Source organism: Paramormyrops kingsleyae, chromosome 5 (genome assembly GCF_048594095.1).
Source record: "Paramormyrops kingsleyae isolate MSU_618 chromosome 5, PKINGS_0.4, whole genome shotgun sequence".
Classification (NCBI taxonomy): Eukaryota; Metazoa; Chordata; class Actinopteri; order Osteoglossiformes; family Mormyridae; genus Paramormyrops; species Paramormyrops kingsleyae.
The window spans coordinates 1,031,423-1,050,289 of record NC_132801.1 but is presented as its reverse complement, the minus strand read 5'-3'; the positions used below and the strand labels follow the sequence as shown (position 1 = coordinate 1,050,289).

Sequence of the window (18,867 nt, the reverse complement as noted above, 5' to 3'; positions counted from 1 at the left end):
TCCTTTAATTTCTTTTGAGAAGTGTACATGCCCCTAACAAAGGCTAAATCCCCCCCCCCCCCATGTCAAGTTATTATTTATACTATTCCACAGCCAATTACAGGGGGCATCAATACCGGATATATATATATATATATATATATATATATATATATATATATATATATATATATATATATATATATATATATATATATATATATATATATATATATCTCTCTCTCTCTCTCTCTCTCTCTCTCTCTCTCTCTCTCTCTCTCTCTCTCTCTCTCTCTCTCTCTCTCTCTCTCTCTCTCTCTCTCTCTCTCTCTCTCTCTCTCTCTCTCTCTCTCTCTCTCTCTCTCTCACACACACACACACACACACACACACACACACACACACACACACACACACACACACACACACACACGTCAGTGAAGTATGGAAGGGCAGATGGGCACTTTCACACTAAAATTTTATTTCCCAAAGACTGAGCTAAAAGGACATTAAAAATACCAGCACAGTAAGCAGCCTCTTCTGTCTCTCTGTTCACCCAGCAGAAGGTATGAAACATTTAATAAAACATTTTCAAAAAGACTAATGATTTGAGAAAGAAAATGTATTAAACAATGAGCGGCATGAGGGAGGTACAGTTACTGCTGAACTAAGGGAAACTCCAATTAATCAACAAGACTCCAAAGCTCCTTGCCTAAGGTGAGCACAGGGAAAACAAACATGTTTAATATCAAATGCCATTTAGAAATCCAACCAGCAGGAGCCGACTTAGCGAACTCCCACAGCACTGCGGCCGCCCAAGGTTCGACACTGTACCGATTTATAGGATAGTACAACTGTGTTTAAAAGTATTATGAAGACATTTACCTTACTGGCCTCTACAAGCTCTAAGGTACAGAAAATGTTCACATTTATCTCTTTCGGCTGCTGTGACCAAGGAACAAGATAAAGTAGCAACCTGTGACTTTTTTGCCCCACATTACTTCTAAATTAGACTTTGCTATAAAAATAATAAGGCTTGAGTGCTAAATCTTGACACTATCACACTTACACACGTCAACATCAGCCTTTCTGGACACTGCTGTTCCCATAGCATCACCAGCTGGTGGTGAAATCACCTAAAATACAGGGACAGATGCCCCCTATGGGCCGCAATGTGAAAACGACATAAGAACACCCGAAAGCTAGGAACACCTGCAATGTGTAAAATATAAATCTTATTCTAAAAGCAACATTTTTAATCTTGCATTTTATGTTAAGAACAATCACTACTCATTGTTTTTAGTTCTTATCCCCCTAAACACACTCAGCGGTTACAGTCAACATCGTCCCATTTTGAAATCCCCACCAGCGGTTGAGGCCCCCCCCCCCCCCCGGGGTGGGCAGGACTTTAGGGGTTAAATAACAGCCATACCAGCTACCTGAGCCATTGTCTGCTGTTCCCTACATGGCCACAGTGCGTGTAATTCATTCTTTCAGTGTGAGCTCACAGTCATTCAGTAGGGGAATTGAATTCTGACCACAACATGAATGATAATAAATTATTCAAGTACTAAATTATTCCTTTGCATTTTACGGCCCCTGGACAGTCATGACTGGCTTTTCCAGATAATCAGTTTATAATCAATTTGTGCTGTAGACATTGGCACAGAAATTACGCATAAACTGATCTTCACCTGCAATGTCCTTTCATCTCCTAACAGGGACAGGAACAGGGGACAGGCACAGGGACAAGGATGGAGACAGCGATGGGAACATGCATGGGGACAGGAATAGGCAGGAGGGCAGACATGAGGATGGGAACATTGACAGGGACAGGGATGAGCAACAGGGACAGGGATGGATACAAGGACAGGCGGGTATGGGGACAGGCACATGGACTGGGACAGGGATGGAGGCGGGCACATGGACTGGGACAGGGATGGGCACAGGGACGGAGGCAGGCACAGGGACGGGGCACAGGGACGGGGCACTTTATTCAAACAGAGATTAAACGGCAGGCTGGCCCAGATTGGGGCTGCACCAGCCTGCATAGGGAGTAACATTGGGGGGAGGTGCGTGTGTGTGTGAGGGAACACAGCACTCCTGTACATCAGAGACGCACACTCCCCTTTCACAGCTGGATTGAGGGGTTTGGCTCGTCTCAGCAAGCAGGAGTCCGTCTCCTGTGCCATCATGGCTCAGCGGGATCAGCAGAACACACTGGGAATCAAATGATATGCGATAGGTCTGGTCACATGGTCAGCCCTAACCATCAGGGGAGCAGGGGTGTCCTGTGGTAGGGATACTGCTCGGGTTCCAGGAAGAGGAAGACATGGAGATAGGAAAGCCGGTGGAGCCACCAAGGTGGGAATGGTCAGTAGTGGGTGGGGGGGAGCCGGGAGATGGCCGGTGTGGACCCCCGGGGCTCAGGTAACGACTACCAGGCCAAAGTGTTTCCGCAGCTGCTCCAGAAAGATGAAGGTCAGCACGGTGTGAGGGATGAGACGGATGCCGGCCGGAACCAGGCCCTGCAATGCGATTGGACAGTCAGCAGCAGCAGAAACAGGCAGCTGAAATGCAATTGGGTGAGCCATATCAGGTCCCGCCCACTCTGCCAGTCAAATATAAAACAATGGGGTAGGGCATAGAAGCTGATCCTAGAAGGTGGTCAGAGGGGAACATCCCTGCTTCTCAGGAGTCCCCAAATGGGAGAACCTCAGAATCCCTTAGCAGACACTGTAAGTCCAAGATCTCCTCTAATATCATCCTAAAGATGGCTGATGTCTGAAGCCTCCTGCACCTCCTTAGACCTTTATCTCCAGCACCTTTGGGATGACCCAGATTGCAATCACAGCTTTTGACAGACCCTGAGTGACGTATGGGTTCGCTCGTCTTACCTTGTAGAAGGCCAGGGGTCCCAGCCGGGCCGTGTCCCTCAGGCAGTGCATCAGGCCCTGGAACAGAGCAGGGCTTACTCATCAAGAGAGACCCCAGGCACCCTGGCACTGTGTGCGGGCGGCGACCCCAGGCACCGCTGCACTGTGTGCGGGCGGCGACCCCAGGCACCCCGGCACTGTGTGCGGGCGGCGACCCCAGGCACCGCTGCACTGTGTGCGGGCGGCGACCCCAGGCACCGCTGCACTGTGTGCGGGCGGCGACCCCAGGCACCGCTGCACTGTGTGCGGGCGGCGACCCCAGGCACCGCTGCACTGTGTGCGGGCGGCGACCCCAGGCACCCCGGCACTGTGTGCGGGCGGCGACCCCAGGCACCCCGGCACTGTGTGCGGGCGGCGACCCCAGGCACCCCGGCACTGTGTGCGGGCGGCGACCCCAGGCACCCCGGCACTGTGTGCGGGCGGCGACCCCAGGCACCGCTGCACTGTGTGCGGGCGGCGACCCCAGGCACCGCTGCACTGTGTGCGGGCGGCGACCCCAGGCACCCCTGCACTGTGTGCGGGCGGCGACCCCAGGCACCCTGCACTGTGTGCGGGCAGCGACCCCCCTCACCGTGTATTCCCCTTTGGAGTTCATCAGCCGGGTCTTCAGCACATCCAGTGGCTGACAGAGGAATGTGGCGCAACCTCCCTATAGAGTGAGGGAAGAGAGAGCCTGGTCGTTTAGAGAAATGCCAGGGAGGGGGTGGGGGCAGGGGGGGGGGGGGTCGGGTTAGGGATGTTGTGACTCACTGCAATGAAGCTGGAGAGGAAGTGGGTGATGATGTTGTCAGACATGATGCCGGTACTCAGGACAAACTGCTTGGCCTGATCATAGCAGGCAAGCTGGATGCAGAGGAAGAGACCGTTACTCACACGCACACACGCACACACGCACGCACGCTCACACCTGTACTCTATACCATTCCTCACTACAACACAATACAAATACAAAACATGAAAATTACTCAAAAGTCAAATATCTGGTGATTTTTAAACCCACATCCCTAAGAGCACCACTGCCTCTCACCTGCCCTACTGTGACCAAAGCTCCCCTGCTGGAGGCCATGGTAGCTCCGGAGAAGAGCTTCCTCACACCCTCTTGGGAGAGAGATAAACATGTCAGACACACACACACAGACACACGTTAGGCATTTCTTTCTTTGTGGGGACCGATCACAAAACTTTAGGCATTTTTATTTTTTTGACTGCAGTCACAGATTTTCATAAAACTAAGGTTGTCCTTGTGGAGGCCGAAAAAGTTACGGGTTTTTAATCACATTGTAGGGAAATCCGCTCCCCACAATGTAATTCAGGCACCCACTGCTTTCCGAATGCGCGCTTTACAGCACTTTGCTTTTAAAGACCTAGACTAGCACCTGTTTTCACTAACTGAAAGCAATATGAAGATGATTTTGCTTTTACGAAAAAAGGAGAAAACCAAAAACCGCTTAGCATTTGTTTATCAGAGATTCAGTGGTAGATGTACAGTTATGAGCTGCATAACGATGTTTCTGTCAATGACAGACTGCGTATACAACAGTGGTCCCATTAGATTACAACAGAGCTGAAAAATTCCTATTACCTAACATCGTAGCTGTCGTAACATCATTGCACAATGCATTACTCACATGTTTGTGTTGATGCTGATGTAAACAAAACTACTGCGCGGCTAGTAATATAAAGTATAGCACATATAGTTATGTACAGTAAATAATTCAGAATAATAAACAACTACGTTACTGGTTTATGTATTTACTGTAGTGTTTATCTGTTTATTGTTATTTAGGCTACACCATATAGCCCCAGCATGTAGTGGGCAATAGCATGCAGCCCTGGGCGTGTAGTGGGCTATAGCATGCAGCCCTGGGCGTGTAGTGGGCTATAGCATGCAGCCCTGGGCGTGTAGTGGGCTATAGCATGTAGCCCCGGCGTGTAGTGGGCTATAGCATGCAGCCCCGGCATGTAGTGGGCTATAGCATGTAGCCCCGGCGTGTAGTGGGCTATAGCATGTAGCCCCGGGCATGTGGTGGGCTATAGCATGTAGGTTTGTGTAAGTACACTCCAAGATGTTCTCACAACGATGAAATCGCCTAACGACACATTTATCAGAACGTATCTCTGTCGTTAAGTGATGCACGACTGTATTGATTCTGACAAATGAAATTATACTGTATACACATTATTTTTACTTTATATGGGTTGTGGATTTATATCATTCCTGCTTTTAATATATGTTAGTGCAGGGGTCTCCAACTCCGGTCCTGGAGAGCTACCGTCCAGTAGGTTTTCCATCCTACCCGGCTTCTGATGAGCCACACCTGTTCTCAGGTAAATACCAGGAGTAGCTGTGGCTCATCAGAAGCCAAGTAGGACAGAAAACCTACTGGATAGTAGCTCTCCAGGACCGGAGTTGGAGACCCCTGTGATTTTAGGTTGTATGCATCATTTGGCATGATTTGATAGGTTATTTTTTTTGGTCTGGGAATGCTCAAAAAATTTTCCCATATAGATGAACGGTAATTGCTTCTTCACTTAATGCCATTTCGGCTTACGAAAGGTTTCCTAGGAAGGCTCTACTTTGATAAAGCAGGGGAACTGCATGCACACAAAGTCTGCCCGCTACCCAAACTGAAACCTACCACTACTGGGAGGAAGTTTGTCTCAAACACCCCGACACCTAAGCCCCACCCATGCAGCCAGGACACACCCCCAGTGGCCAGCTTACCTTCTCTCCAAACTCGGTAGAGGCCATCCAGCGCATGGGCGTAGCTGTGAGGGAGACGGACAGGCAGGAGGGCCAGTCAGGAGAACCGCTGGTGGCCACAAGGGGCAGTGCAACACAGTCTTTCCCAAGGTGCAGGACATGGTGACAGCATAGCAAATAACACATGTGTGATATACTTACTTTCTTCTCAGTTCTGGGGGCAGTTTCATGTCATTCTGCATCCTGCAAAAGACACACAGACACAAAAACAGTGTTACACCAAACATCACTAACCTACAGCTATTAGCAAGGGAGAGGAGGTGAGAAAGAAGTCAGAACCCAGCTTTCTGCATAAGATTCTGCATAAGATTGTACACTGTGAGACACAGGCTTCAACTGCAGTACAAAAGAAATGTGGGTAAACACTGCCACCCAATGAACAGCAGCGGTACTGCATACACCGGCCACCCTCTCACTCATTGACGGCGATCAGCTCTGCCTAATCGGATTTTTTCCTCATATTCAGGACATTCGAGCTCTAGTCTCTGCTGGCTATTAATAAGGCCTCTGACACTACTGTTCAAACTAACTATTAAAATATATATATATCACCTGACGTTCACCATGTCTGCTGGAGTCCCGACGAAACCCCCGGTAAAACCTAGAAAGAGAGTTTTCATTTTAAATGGTTCCAGGAGAAGCTGGCTCTGGACTCCAGGGACAGAACAGTTGTGAACTGGATAAAAAAATAAAGTGGTTCAAATGCCTTTATTGGTGGTGAGGCAGAGCAAGACGGACTTTGCCCAGAAGGGGGAGGACAGCAGCAGAGAGGCAGAGGAGGACTCTGACAGAGGACATACACTACGGGACGGAGAAACGGCAGCTTGATTTACTCACAAACGCCTGTCGTGCTTCTGAGATCTAAAATGTGACATTTACATTCAAGCGGCACAGACAGACGTTTTCTCTGGCAAATTCCAAAGCATGCAGCCACGAAGATCACAAAAGAGCACTGATAGTAACACCGTCAGAAAGAGCAGCAAGTTACGTGCCTCTAATCCCACAGTGATACCATACTAAGTGATGCCATCTTAACTAGGGTTGGACGTTATCACATTGTGATTATTTGAAATATTTGTGCTTAATACTGCACTCGGAACTATAAAACAAAAAAGGAGATTAAATGTACCCAAAATAAACTACACCCAAACAGAACTTATCATCTACCAAAAAGCTGGCATTCATACTAACCACAGTGACACCATACTAACACCACGGTGGTACCATACTAACCGCGATGCCAGTACCATACTAACGCCATGCCAGTACCATAATAACCGCTCGGTGGTACTACATGATGCCATGGCCCATACCTCCGAAAGCCCCCAGTAGAACCTTCTGGTAGAAGGGCATGGGGCCCTGGTTGGCACTTCCCACTTTGTCACGCACCGTCTCGTAGATGGCAAATCGTGTCAGGGAGTACGACATCTGTGTGGGGAGACAGTCAGAGAAGCTTTAAGGGGCATTCGGGTTTCCTGGTCATGCTCGCAGGGAGCTCCATGAGAGCGGAGATCGGGGTCGCCTGGACAGAAGAAGAGAGAAAGCAGGAAAAAGAAGGAACAACACAAAGAGCAAACTGGACATCGTGTGCAGGGTGAGGGGTAAGTGGCGTCACAGCATCCAGACAAACACCAGCCTAACTAACTAACTAGTTGCATGTTAATCTCACTACGCTACCAGCAGCAGAATTACAGATGTACATAAATCTACTCTATTTCAGGGAGTATGTGACAGACCACAGTGCCCCTGTTCCCTGACCACCCCTCCCCACTCCTTTTATTCATTGAATAAAAGAAAAAAGAAAAACACAAAACAGGCTATTATCGAGCAACAGATTCTCAGGTTTCTCATAATCAGTTTCCTGCAGTGTAACGTGTAACCTAATCCCCAGGATCTAGGACAAAGTACAACTTCAAGTTCTCTCAACAAGCAAGGAGGGAGGTCTGTCAGCATACACATCAAGAGCCCGAGGGCACTGGGAGGGAGGTCTGTCAGCATACACATCAGGAGCCCAAGGGTACTGGGAGGGAGGTCTGTCAGCATACACGTCAAGAGCCCGAGGGCACTGGGAGGGAGGTCTGTCAGCATACACATCAGGGGCCCGAGGGCACTGGGAGGGAGGTCTGTCAGCATACACATCAGGCGCCCGAGGGCACCGGGAGGGAGGTCTGTCAGCATACCCGTCAGGAGCCCGAGAGCACCGGGAGGGAGGTCTGTCAGCATACAGGTGAGGAGCCCGAGGGCACCGGGAGGGAGGTCTGTCAGCATACAGGTGAGGAGCCCGAGGGCACCGGGAGGGAGGTCTGTCAGCATACAGGTGAGGAGCCCGAGGGCACCGGGAGGGAGGTCTGTCAGCATACACGTCAGGAGCCCAAGGGTACTGGGAGGGAGGTCTGTCAGCATACACGTCAAGAGCCCGAGGGCACTGGGAGGGAGGTCTGTCAGCATACACATGAGGCGCCCGAGGGCACCGGGAGGGAGGTCTGTCAGCATACACGTCAGGAGCCCGAGGGCACCGGGTAGGAGGTCTGTCAGCATACACATCAGGAGCCCAAGGGCACCGGGTAGGAGGTATGCTTCCACCAGCAGCCCTGCGACACAATCAGGGCTCTTCCCTTGACTCACTGTATCCCAGAAGGGCCTCACTGTATCACACAGACAACAGAACCAGCACCATATCACAGATGTGACACGCACATAACGAGGCTGCCACAAACATAACGGGACACACAAAGCATGTGATTAAAAGCGAGCAGGCATGGTGTTCGGAAGGGCAGAGAAAAGGTGTGAGTGTGCGTGTGTGTGTGTACATTAGCACATTCAGTTACACTCACCTGTCTGCAGAGGGAGGCACTGAGACCGTTGTACAGGGCAAGAACCCCATCATGGCGAACCACATGCATGGCCATGCCAGTCATCCTCATCTTCACCTCCTGCTGCGTCTGCAGGTGCACCTGGGGGCGGGGGTGTAACAAGCCATCACCACCGACATCACTGCCTTCATAGCACAGAGTCAGCGAGCCATCGCCACCGACATCACTGACTTCATAGCACAGAGTCAGCGAGCCATCACCACGGACATCACTGCCTTCATAGCACAGAGTCAGCGAGCCATCACCACCGACATCACTGCCTTCATAGCACAGAGTCAGCGAGCCATCGCCACGGACATCACTGCCTTCATAGCACAGAGTCAGCGAGCCATCACCACGGACATCACTGCCTTCATAGCACAGAGTCAGCGAGCCATCGCCACCGACATCACTGCCTTCATAGCACAGAGTCAGCGAGCCATCGCCACCGACATCACTGCCTTCATAGCACAGAGTCAGCGAGCCATCACCACGGACATCACTGCCTTCATAGCACAGAGTCAGCGAGCCATCGCCACCGACATCACTGCCTTCATAGCAGAGTCAGCAAGCCATCGCCACCGACATCACTGCCTTCATAGCACAGAGTCAGCGAGCCATCACCACGGACATCACTGCCTTCATAGCACAGAGTCAGCGAGCCATCACCACCGACATCACTGCCTTCATAGCACAGAGTCAGCGAGCCATCGCCACCGACATCACTGCCTTCATAGCACAGAGTCAGCGAGCCATCACCACGGACATCACTGCCTTCATAGCACAGAGTCAGCGAGCCATCGCCACCGACATCACTGCCTTCATAGCACAGAGTCAGCGAGCCATCGCCACCGACATCACTGCCTTCATAGCACAGAGTCAGCGAGCCATCACCACGGACATCACTGCCTTCATAGCACAGAGTCAGCGAGCCATCGCCACCGACATCACTGCCTTCATAGCAGAGTCAGCAAGCCATCGCCACCGACATCACTGCCTTCATAGCACAGAGTCAGCGAGCCATCACCACGGACATCACTGCCTTCATAGCACAGAGTCAGCGAGCCATCGCCACCGACATCACTGCCTTCATAGCACAGAGTCAGCGAGCCATCGCCACCGACATCACTGCCTTCATAGCACAGAGTCAGCGAGCCATCGCCACCGACATCACTGCCTTCATAGCACAGAGTCAGCGAGCCATCGCCACCGACATCACTGCCTTCATAGCACAGAGTCAGCGAGCCATCGCCACCGACATCACTGCCTTCATAGCACAGAGTCAGCGAGCCATCGCCACCGACATCACTGCCTTCATAGCACAGAGTCAGCGAGCCATCGCCACCGACATCACTGCCTTCATAGCACAGAGTCAGCGAGCCATCGCCACCGACATCACTGCCTTCATAGCACAGAGTCAGCGAGCCATCGCCACCGACATCACTGCCTTCATAGCAGAGTCAGCAAGCCATCACCACCGACATCACTGCCTTCATAGCACAGAGTCAGCGAGCCATCACCACGGACATCACTGCCTTCATAGCACAGAGTCAGCGAGCCATCACCACCGACATCACTGCCTTCATAGCACAGAGTCAGCGAGCCATCGCCACCGACATCACTGCCTTCATAGCACAGAGTCAGCGAGCCATCGCCACCTACATCACTGCCTTCATAGCACAGAGTCAGCGAGCCAACGCCACCGACATCACTGCCTTTATAGCACAGAGTCAGCGAGCCATCACCACCGACATCACTGCCTTCATAGCACAGAGTCAGCGAGCCATCACCACCGACATCACTGCCTTCATAGCACAGAGTCAGCGAGCCATCGCCACCGACATCACTGCCTTCATAGCACAGAGTCAGCGAGCCATCGCCACCGACATCACTGCCTTCATAGCACAGAGTCAGCGAGCCATCGCCACCGACATCACTGCCTTCATAGCACAGAGTCAGCGAGCCATCGCCACCGACATCACTGCCTTCATAGCAGTCAGCAAGCCATCACCACCGACATCACTGCCTTCATAGCACAGAGTCAGCGAGCCATCACCACGGACATCACTGCCTTCATAGCACAGAGTCAGCGAGCCATCGCCACCGACATCACTGCCTTCATAGCAGAGTCAGCGAGCCATCGCCACCTACATCACTGCCTTCATAGCACAGAGTCAGCGAGCCAACGCCACCGACATCACTGCCTTCATAGCAGAGTCAGCGAGCCATCACCACCGACATCACTGCCTTCATAGCACAGAGTCAGCGAGCCATCACCACGGACATCACTGCCTTCATAGCACAGAGTCAGCGAGCCATCGCCACCTACATCACTGCCTTCATAGCACAGAGTCAGCGAGCCATCGCCACCGACATCACTGCCTTCATAGCAGAGTCAGCGAGCCATCACCACCGACATCACTGCCTTCATAGCACAGAGTCAGCGAGCCATCACCACGGACATCACTGCCTTCATAGCACAGTCAGCAGCCTCCAAAGGACACGCTGATGTGAATTAGAAAAGAAAAAAAAGGATAAATCGACCACTCAAGGGCTGTACTGCTGTCCTCCTCCTCTTCTTAAATTACTAAATAAATAAATAATAAATATGCATTATAGTCTTTGTGAAGATGTAGAGATGTACAATATATCGGTTAAAATATCAAAACTGCCGACATATTTAAAAACTTGATCAATATTCAAGGCACCAGAGCTAAAGACACAAGTACTGAAATAATGGAAATAACTGGCTGGGACAACCAGACATTTTCCGTAGCGGAGAATGAGAATTTTTGTTGGCTCATTCACCAGTTATAAGCCGACTCAAAGCACCGGCCCGTGACAAATTTCAACAATTCATTACTAAATATAGACAGTACAGTGATCTTTTGTTTTCCAAAGAATAAAAATGTTAATCCTCTAATCTATGCCAGCAAGCTTCAACATTTTTTTCTGAATAAAAAGAAAAGACAAAGTTGTACTATAGCTTACAAACTAGAGCTGTGACAATTATGTGATTAAACTCGATTATCTGTACTTTTACTTGAGTACGGTACTAATATCGAGTACTCGTCCCACCACTGCTCTTTAATTCCCCCACCCCACCCTGAAATGGCACACAGCTTATTCCTACATACTGGATATTCCTGAGGTCCCTTTCTGCGCACCACGGACCAGATTCCAACTGCCACTCTCTGAGACTCTACCATCAAACCCCGAATCCAAAAAAGAGAAAGAAGATGGTGCAGGACATTGCACAAGGTCACCTCAAAGCTACTGGCCACCGCAGAGCACAGGGTTGGTTTCCTGTCGTGAGCACGAACGTGCCGCACAGAGCATAGGGCCTAAATCTGTCGCCCGTGGACACATGCAAATGCATATGCCACCCACTTTAAACAAATGCATGTCTGACAGCTCAATCACGAGAGGAATTTGTCTGGTTCACTGACAGGCCGAGAGAGTCACATGACAGCAGCACAGCCATGGGCTCTGCAGACTACACAAGGCCTTGCTATGTGACGATGTCAAGTCCTTCTGACTCCCAGCTGGGAGATTACAAAGGTTATGAGGGCGAGTGTAGCGCACAGCCCAGCTGCTGAATCACCCACGTCATTCACTGAACGCACAAACAGCTCAAACTCACAGCTGCGGCTTCAAAGACCAACATTTAACATCAAAAATGATCTCATATTTATCTACCACAGGCTCCTAACCTGCTTACAGGCTGCACATCAGGCTGCACATCAGGCTGCACATCATCCCAAAAATCCTGCATTAAATGTTTCAGCTACAAATGGTAAGTTGCTAACAAATAATTTATCACCTGATAAGGGTGCTGTCTTATGCTGCGTTCCATTTACCTCAGAAGTCGGAACTGGGAATGATATCATACACGTGTTATCTGCGTTCCAGTACAGGAAGTCAGAAAGCCATTTAGCGATACCAGTGAGCTGTTTCAAAAAGCAGGATTTCTTGCTTAGCCGGTTAACTTGTGAGATTTAGTTACCCCAGTTTAAATGCCCTTTTCTAATCGCTCATTTACATTTAGCCCAGAACACCTTAAATCTGACAAGTTATCAGACTAAGCAAGAAATCCTGCTTTCTGAATCAGGCCCCAGTTCTAGCCCAGTTAATTGCTAGTTATTACCAATATCAGTTGGTAACAACACATTATGCAGTGTTTTGCACATTTTCATGAGTACCAAAATTATAGTACCTGGTGCAGTAGAAAAGCGTCCTGAGATTCCTACGACTTCACAAGTCGCAATTCCGACTTCAGGGGGCATTCTAGTTGAAATTTCTGACTAGGAACTTGGAATTTCCCGGTTACGAGTTCAAACAGAACGCAGCATAACTTCTCTTGTAAACATTGCTACAGTGAAGGGCAGGTTTGTCATTGTCTAGAAGTCACTTCATGGTCACCCTCCACCCAGATGTTCCGAAAAACTAAATAAATAGCTAGCAAGTAGAGACAGAAGATCATAGCTGGCTGGTTAGCAGAACATGCTGCCCCACCATCAGGTGCGTAGGCCTATTTCATACTAAGTGCAGTGACAGTTTGTGGCCAGCAGGGGTGCCCTAAACCTTGAGAGCCACACATAAATCCTTGGTTCGAATGATGGTGGCTACACTATAATGCGGGTGGATTCAGAGGTAAACGTGTAGCTCTCAGTAGAGAAAGGGGAGGTTGAGGTTCCCTGGGGGGGGACAGTCACATAACCCCATAAGTATCCCATGAGCCCCTGGGCCCATATGAATGTACATGTCCGGGACTTTGTCTGACTCCTTCCCGTTTCGGTCCAGCAGCTGTTCTCTGCGTGACCTTCTACAAACATTCACAGTGGCCTGTCCTTCAGCTCAGAGAAGGAGGGGACGGGTAAACGGCACTGGCAAGACAAGGCCACCCGCCCCTCCAGAGCTCCTGCGGCTATGGCTCGGGGGGTGATTTTAGAGATAATGATGGGTTAAAGGGTCACGAACAGACTGAGGTGCCAGGCGGAGATTAAAGTATAGGGTTTCAAGGAGCGATTCCCTGAAGAAGGAAAGAAAAATAAAGAGAAAAAATAAATACATGAATGTCAAAAACAAATAAAACCATAAAAAGTTTCTTGACACACTTGTAGGGTTCTCTAAAAGACGCCCTGCCCTGCGCAACCACCAGAGCAGCTCAGATCATTCCTCTAAAAAGGGAAGGAAAGGCAGCAGCATTATCTAGGAAAGGCAGAGCTGCATTACTGCACAAAGGATTGCGAGAGACAGGGGAGCTCTGCTGTAACCTCGAGGGCGAGACCGTGAGACGGGGGAGCTGCTGTAACCTCGAGGGCGAGACCGAGAGATGGGGGAGCTCTGCTGTGACCTCGAGGGCGAGACCGTGAGACGGGGGAGCTCTGCTGTGACCTCGAGGGCGAGACCGTGAGACGGGGGAGCTCTGCTGTGACCTCGAGGGCGAGACCGTGAGACGGGGGAGCTCTGCTGTGACCTCGAGGGCGAGACCGGAGTTCCACGCGAACCTGCGGCCAGGGCAAAGGGCAGCCTCCCCCTGCACCAGGTAGCTTCCAGAGGCTGCCAGAGGGAGGCGGGGGCCCTGGGTACAGGGTTCAAATGCGCACGCTGCAGATTCAGGGGCCAAAGTCCAGGGCCTCCACCCCCACCTGATGTTTGCACGTGTTATCAAGGCCACGATGACGGTTCATTCAGGTGGTGTCTGGCGAAGATTATAGACTGCAGTCTGAATCACTCTGAAATGCAAACTTCTTCGCGGAGTTGCAGGAATTAGAGAGCAAAGCCAAGAACATGGCAGGTAAACATGTGACGACTGCCAACGTGAGGGGGCTCTCCACATGGAAGCAGAAAGAGCTGCAGAATCTTTATGGCATGTGAAAACACCGAGCTCTTCTTCAAGTACATCGTTCATATGACTTCAGTAATAAAGATTCCTGCCTTTGGGGGTCACATGAAGGCTCCGGTTAGACCCGGCGGTAAGGCAGCGAGTATGAATCCGTTTTGACCCCCCAAGGAAAACAATTCCAAAGAGCCCATGTAATCACCCCCGGAGCTCCTGGGAACGGTTTGTACTGTACTAGATCACGGACGAATCTCTCGGACAGCTACGGCAAAAAAGACAACGGCAAGAATCCTGCAAACAAAACCAGTCCTCTCGTATCAGAGCATATGGCTCGCTAGTTCAGTGTCAAGTACTGATGTGGATCAAACTATAATTTCCAGAATTTATCCGATCTTATCCTGACCCGCGACAGTGTACCCTTTCCGCGCTGCCATAAAACCTTTCCCAAAGGAATCTCATTTTGCCCCCGGGCATCACGCCCGCTTAATCACCATGCGCACTAAGCCGGTGCGCCTCCCCCCGGGACGAAGCGGCAGCGTCCTGAGGGCTCCACATACATTCCTTCCCGGCCGATCCTCGGCCGATCCCCGGCGTATCCTACCTTGAGCAGGTCCAGCGGGTGAGTGCAGCACGCCGCCCCGCAGGAGGCGAGCCCCCCGAAGTACCAGCGGGACACGCGTTTCTCCGTCATGTCCTCGGCTCTGGCTCCGGATGCAGCGCAACACCAGCGCTTTAAAACAGCCTCGTTAATCTTCAAACATGCCAACGATCCGCCAACTACCAGGCCCGCCTCGGCTTCCTGCTCTCATTCAGCCCGCACAACCAGGAAAACCAGGCTGGGGAGGAGCATGGAGCCTCGGCCGCAGCCAATCGCCTCGTCCGAAGAAGGGCTGCCTCGGGTCCCGGGTCTGCCCAGAGCCAAAGGCCAATGGAGCGGCGGATCAGATCGGCACCTCCCCACGAACTTCGAGTCCCCGCAGTCCGCGCCTCTTAAAGGGACCGGTCGACAAGCGCGTCCGAGAGGGGGCCCTCGCATGTGCTGCAGGTGCCCACACCGCATTGAAATGTTGAAATAAATATTTAAATACCGGACGGAAACTCTGCATATATTTTTTCCGAAATTATTTAGATCCACGATATTTTTGCAAAAAACTCCCCCGTAATTGTAAGCGATTATACTGCAGCCCTCCCATATATAAATAAACTGAACAGAAGCTGTTCATTTGGTTGGTTTCTTTCTTTTGGTCTTCATTGCTTGGCTGTTTCATGTACCTCTCTGTATATATATATATATATATATATATATATATAAAACATTTATTGCTCCAGAGTCTGGTGTCTGCACAACTGGGGGGGGGGGGGTAACACTGACCGCTCGGACCCACAGCTGTTTAATGCACAGAGCCATTTTGTTGGGGAAGCTTGATAGTTCTCACAAACGACTTTGTGATAGACATACACATGCATACACACCAATATCCAAGTGCAGGGTAAATCGGGTTAGAGACAACAGAAATATTATAAATATCTAACGAACATGATGACCGCTGCACTATACAGAAACGCTCAACAAAGGCTGAAGGATAATTCAGTGTTTGACACTTACTGGGGGTCCCTCACCAGGTTATAATACAATACAGCCTGAAGAAGCTCAGCGTTTGACGCTTACTGGGGGTCCCTCACCGGGTTATAATAAAATACAGCCTGAAGAAGCTCAGCGTTTGACGCTTACTGGGGGTCCCTAACCAGGTTATAATAAAATACAGCCTGAAGAAGCTCAGCGTTTCACGCTTACTGGGGGTCCCTCACCGGGTTATAATAAAATACAGCCTGAAGAAGCTCAGCGTTTGACGTTTACTGGGGGTCCCTCACCGGGTTATAATAAAATACAGCCTGAAGAAGCTCAGATGGCACTTTCAGAAAGTAAGGAACAGCATCCTGAAGCAGCATTTGGCTGCTCAGCCACCAGGCTCTCGGGTCCCAGATTATCCTCCCATTGACTGTGACCAGGACTCTTCACTGTCATTTAAAAAAGGAGGACAGGTGTCTTTGCGGGACGTGACCTGGGACTATGTCCAGCCAGGCAACCTTATGGGTTTAGGAAGAGCAGATAGACCCTGGCAGGACACAGAGGGTCACTGACCCATCAATCAAACAGCGACAAGCACCTCAGCGATTCCACCTTACCCCAGGGCCTGCATTTTTCCAGCAAGCTGCTCTATGCAGACCACACCCCCAAGGGGCCCTTCCCACAAACCATAAAGGGCTGTTATCTGTAGAATAACATCTTTGCCGAAGGGGTGGTTTCTATGCATTACAGACGAAGATGCAAACTCTGACAGTGGTTTTACTGTTTGCCGGAGTTGTCATCAGGGAGACACAACCATATACACATTCATTTCCAGTTTGACTGTCCTTTGTTACATTTTAGGATGATGTTAGAATAAACGGAGCTCAGTGGCAGGGTTGGGCCTGCGCAGGCCAGACCCACCCAGATAGAACTCAGGCCCATTCATTCAGCGTTCTCAGCCTGCGTAGCCCAGACCCGCCCAGATAGAACTCAGGCCCATTCATTCAGCGTTATCAGCCTGCGCAGCCCAGACCCGCCCAGATAGAACTCAGGCCCATTCATTCAGCGTTCTCAGCCTGCGTAGCCCAGACCCGCCCAGATAGAACTCAGGCCCATTCATTCAGCGTTCTCAGCCTGCGTAGCCCAGACCCGCACAGATAGAACTCGGCCCATTCATTCAGCGTTCTCAGCCTGCGCAGCCCAGACCCGCCCAGATAGAACTCAGGCCCATTCATTCAGCGTTCTCAGCCTGCGCAGCCCAGACCCGCCCAGATAGAAGTCAGGCCCATTCATTCAGAGTTCTCAGCCTGCGCAGCCCAGACCCGCCCAGATAGAAGTCAGGCCCATTCATTCAGCGTTCTCAGCCTGCGCAGCCCAGACCCGCACAGATAGAACTCAGGCCCATTCATTCAGCGTTCTCAGCCTGCGCAGCCCAGACCCGCCCAGATAGAAGTCAGGCCCATTCATTCAGAGTTCTCAGCCTGCGCAGCCCAGACCCACCCAGATAGAAGTCAGGCCCATTCATTCAGCGTTCTCAGCCTGCGCAGCCCAGACCAACCCAGATAGAACTCAGGCCGATTCATTGAGCATTCTCAATTAACGATACTGTACCATAAAACGATTGTGTCTGACAGGTGTGTTTGTGTATGTGGTCAGATCGGACTAAAAAACTACTTTTCATATGCAAACAGATTGTTCTTTCTCTGTTCACTTGCTCCTTAGTATTGCTACGGGTCATTTAAAACTGACTTTTTTTTTTATTTTATATATATATATATATATATATATATTATATACATACATATATATACATACATATACACTCACCTAAAGGATTATTAGGAACACCTGTTCAATTTCTCATTAATGCAATTATCTAATCAACCAATCACATGGCAGTTGCTTCAATGCATTTAGGGGTGTGGTCCTGATCAAGACAATCTCCTGAACTACAAACTGAATGTCAGAATGGGAAAGAAAGGTGATTTAAGCAATTTTGAGCGTGGCATGGTTGTTGGTGCCAGACGGGCCGGTCTGAGTATTTCACAATCTGCTCAGTTACTGGGATTTTCACGCACAACCATTTCTAGGGTTTACAAAGAATGGTGTGCAAAGGGAAAAACATCCAGTATGCGGCAGTCCTGTGGGCGAAAATGCCTTGTTGATGCTAGAGGTCAGAAGAGAATGGGCCAACTGATTCAAGCTGATAGAAGAGCAACTTTGACTGAAATAACCACTCGTTACAACCGAGGTATGCAGCAAAGCATTTGTGAAGCCACAACACGCACAACCTTGAGGCGGATGGGCTACAACAGCAGAAGACCCCACCGGGTACCGCTCATCTCCACTACAAATAGGAAAAAGAGGCTACAATTTTCATGAGCTCATCAAAATTGGACAGTTGAAGACTGGAAAAATGTTGCCTGGTCTGATGAGTCTCGATTTCTGTTGAGACATTCAAATGGTAGAGTCAGAATTTGGCGTAAACAGAACGAGAACATGGATCCATCATGCCTTATTACCACTGTGCAGGCTGGTGGTGGTGGTGTAATGGTGTGGGGGATGTTTTCTTGGCACACTTTAGGCCCCTTAGTGCCAATTGGGCATCGTTTAAATGCCACGGCCTACCTGAGCATTGTTTCTGACCATGTCCATCCCTTTATGACCACCATGTACCCATCCTCTGATGGCTACTTCCAGCAGGATAATGCACCATGTCACAAAGCTCGATTCATTTCAAATTGGTTTCTTGAACATGACAATGAGTTCACTGTACTAAAATGGCCCCCACAGTCACCAGATCTCAACCCAATAGAGCATCTTTGGGATGTGGTGGAACGGGAGCTTCGTGCCCTGGATGTGCATCCCACAAATCTCCATCAACTGCAAGATGCTATCCTATCAATATGGGCCAACATTTC

General features: G+C 50.1%; 1 protein-coding gene across 1 annotated transcript; it reads right to left on the bottom strand.

Annotated features, from left to right (window-relative positions):
• Window positions 1–440: 440 nt before the first annotated feature.
• Window positions 441–15,309, bottom strand: slc25a10b (solute carrier family 25 member 10b). Its single transcript, XM_072711801.1, has 11 exons — window positions 14,978–15,309; window positions 8,514–8,633; window positions 6,993–7,107; window positions 6,232–6,280; window positions 5,821–5,862; window positions 5,641–5,684; window positions 3,943–4,013; window positions 3,666–3,758; window positions 3,487–3,564; window positions 2,877–2,933; window positions 441–2,507 (listed from the first exon to the last, which is right to left on the bottom strand). The coding sequence occupies exons 1-11, from the start codon at window positions 15,065–15,067 to the stop codon at window positions 2,406–2,408; spliced, it is 861 nt and encodes a 286-aa protein (XP_072567902.1). The 5' UTR covers window positions 15,068–15,309; the 3' UTR covers window positions 441–2,405.
• Between the last annotated feature and the right edge of the window lie 3,558 nt (window positions 15,310–18,867).

Bases quoted from the DNA above. Each gene is read 5' to 3' on its own strand.
- slc25a10b (XM_072711801.1), bottom strand. From the start codon at position 15,067: ATGACGGAGAAACGCGTGTCCCGCTGGTACTTCGGGGGGCTCGCCTCC. The intron at 8,634-14,977 runs GTAGGATACGCC...CCCCGCCCCCAG, and splicing joins ACCCGCTGGACCTGCTCAAG to GTGCACCTGCAGACGCAGCA. The intron at 2,934-3,486 runs GTGAGGGGGGTC...GCTCTGTTCCAG, and splicing joins ACTCCAAAGGGGAATACACG to GGCCTGATGCACTGCCTGAG.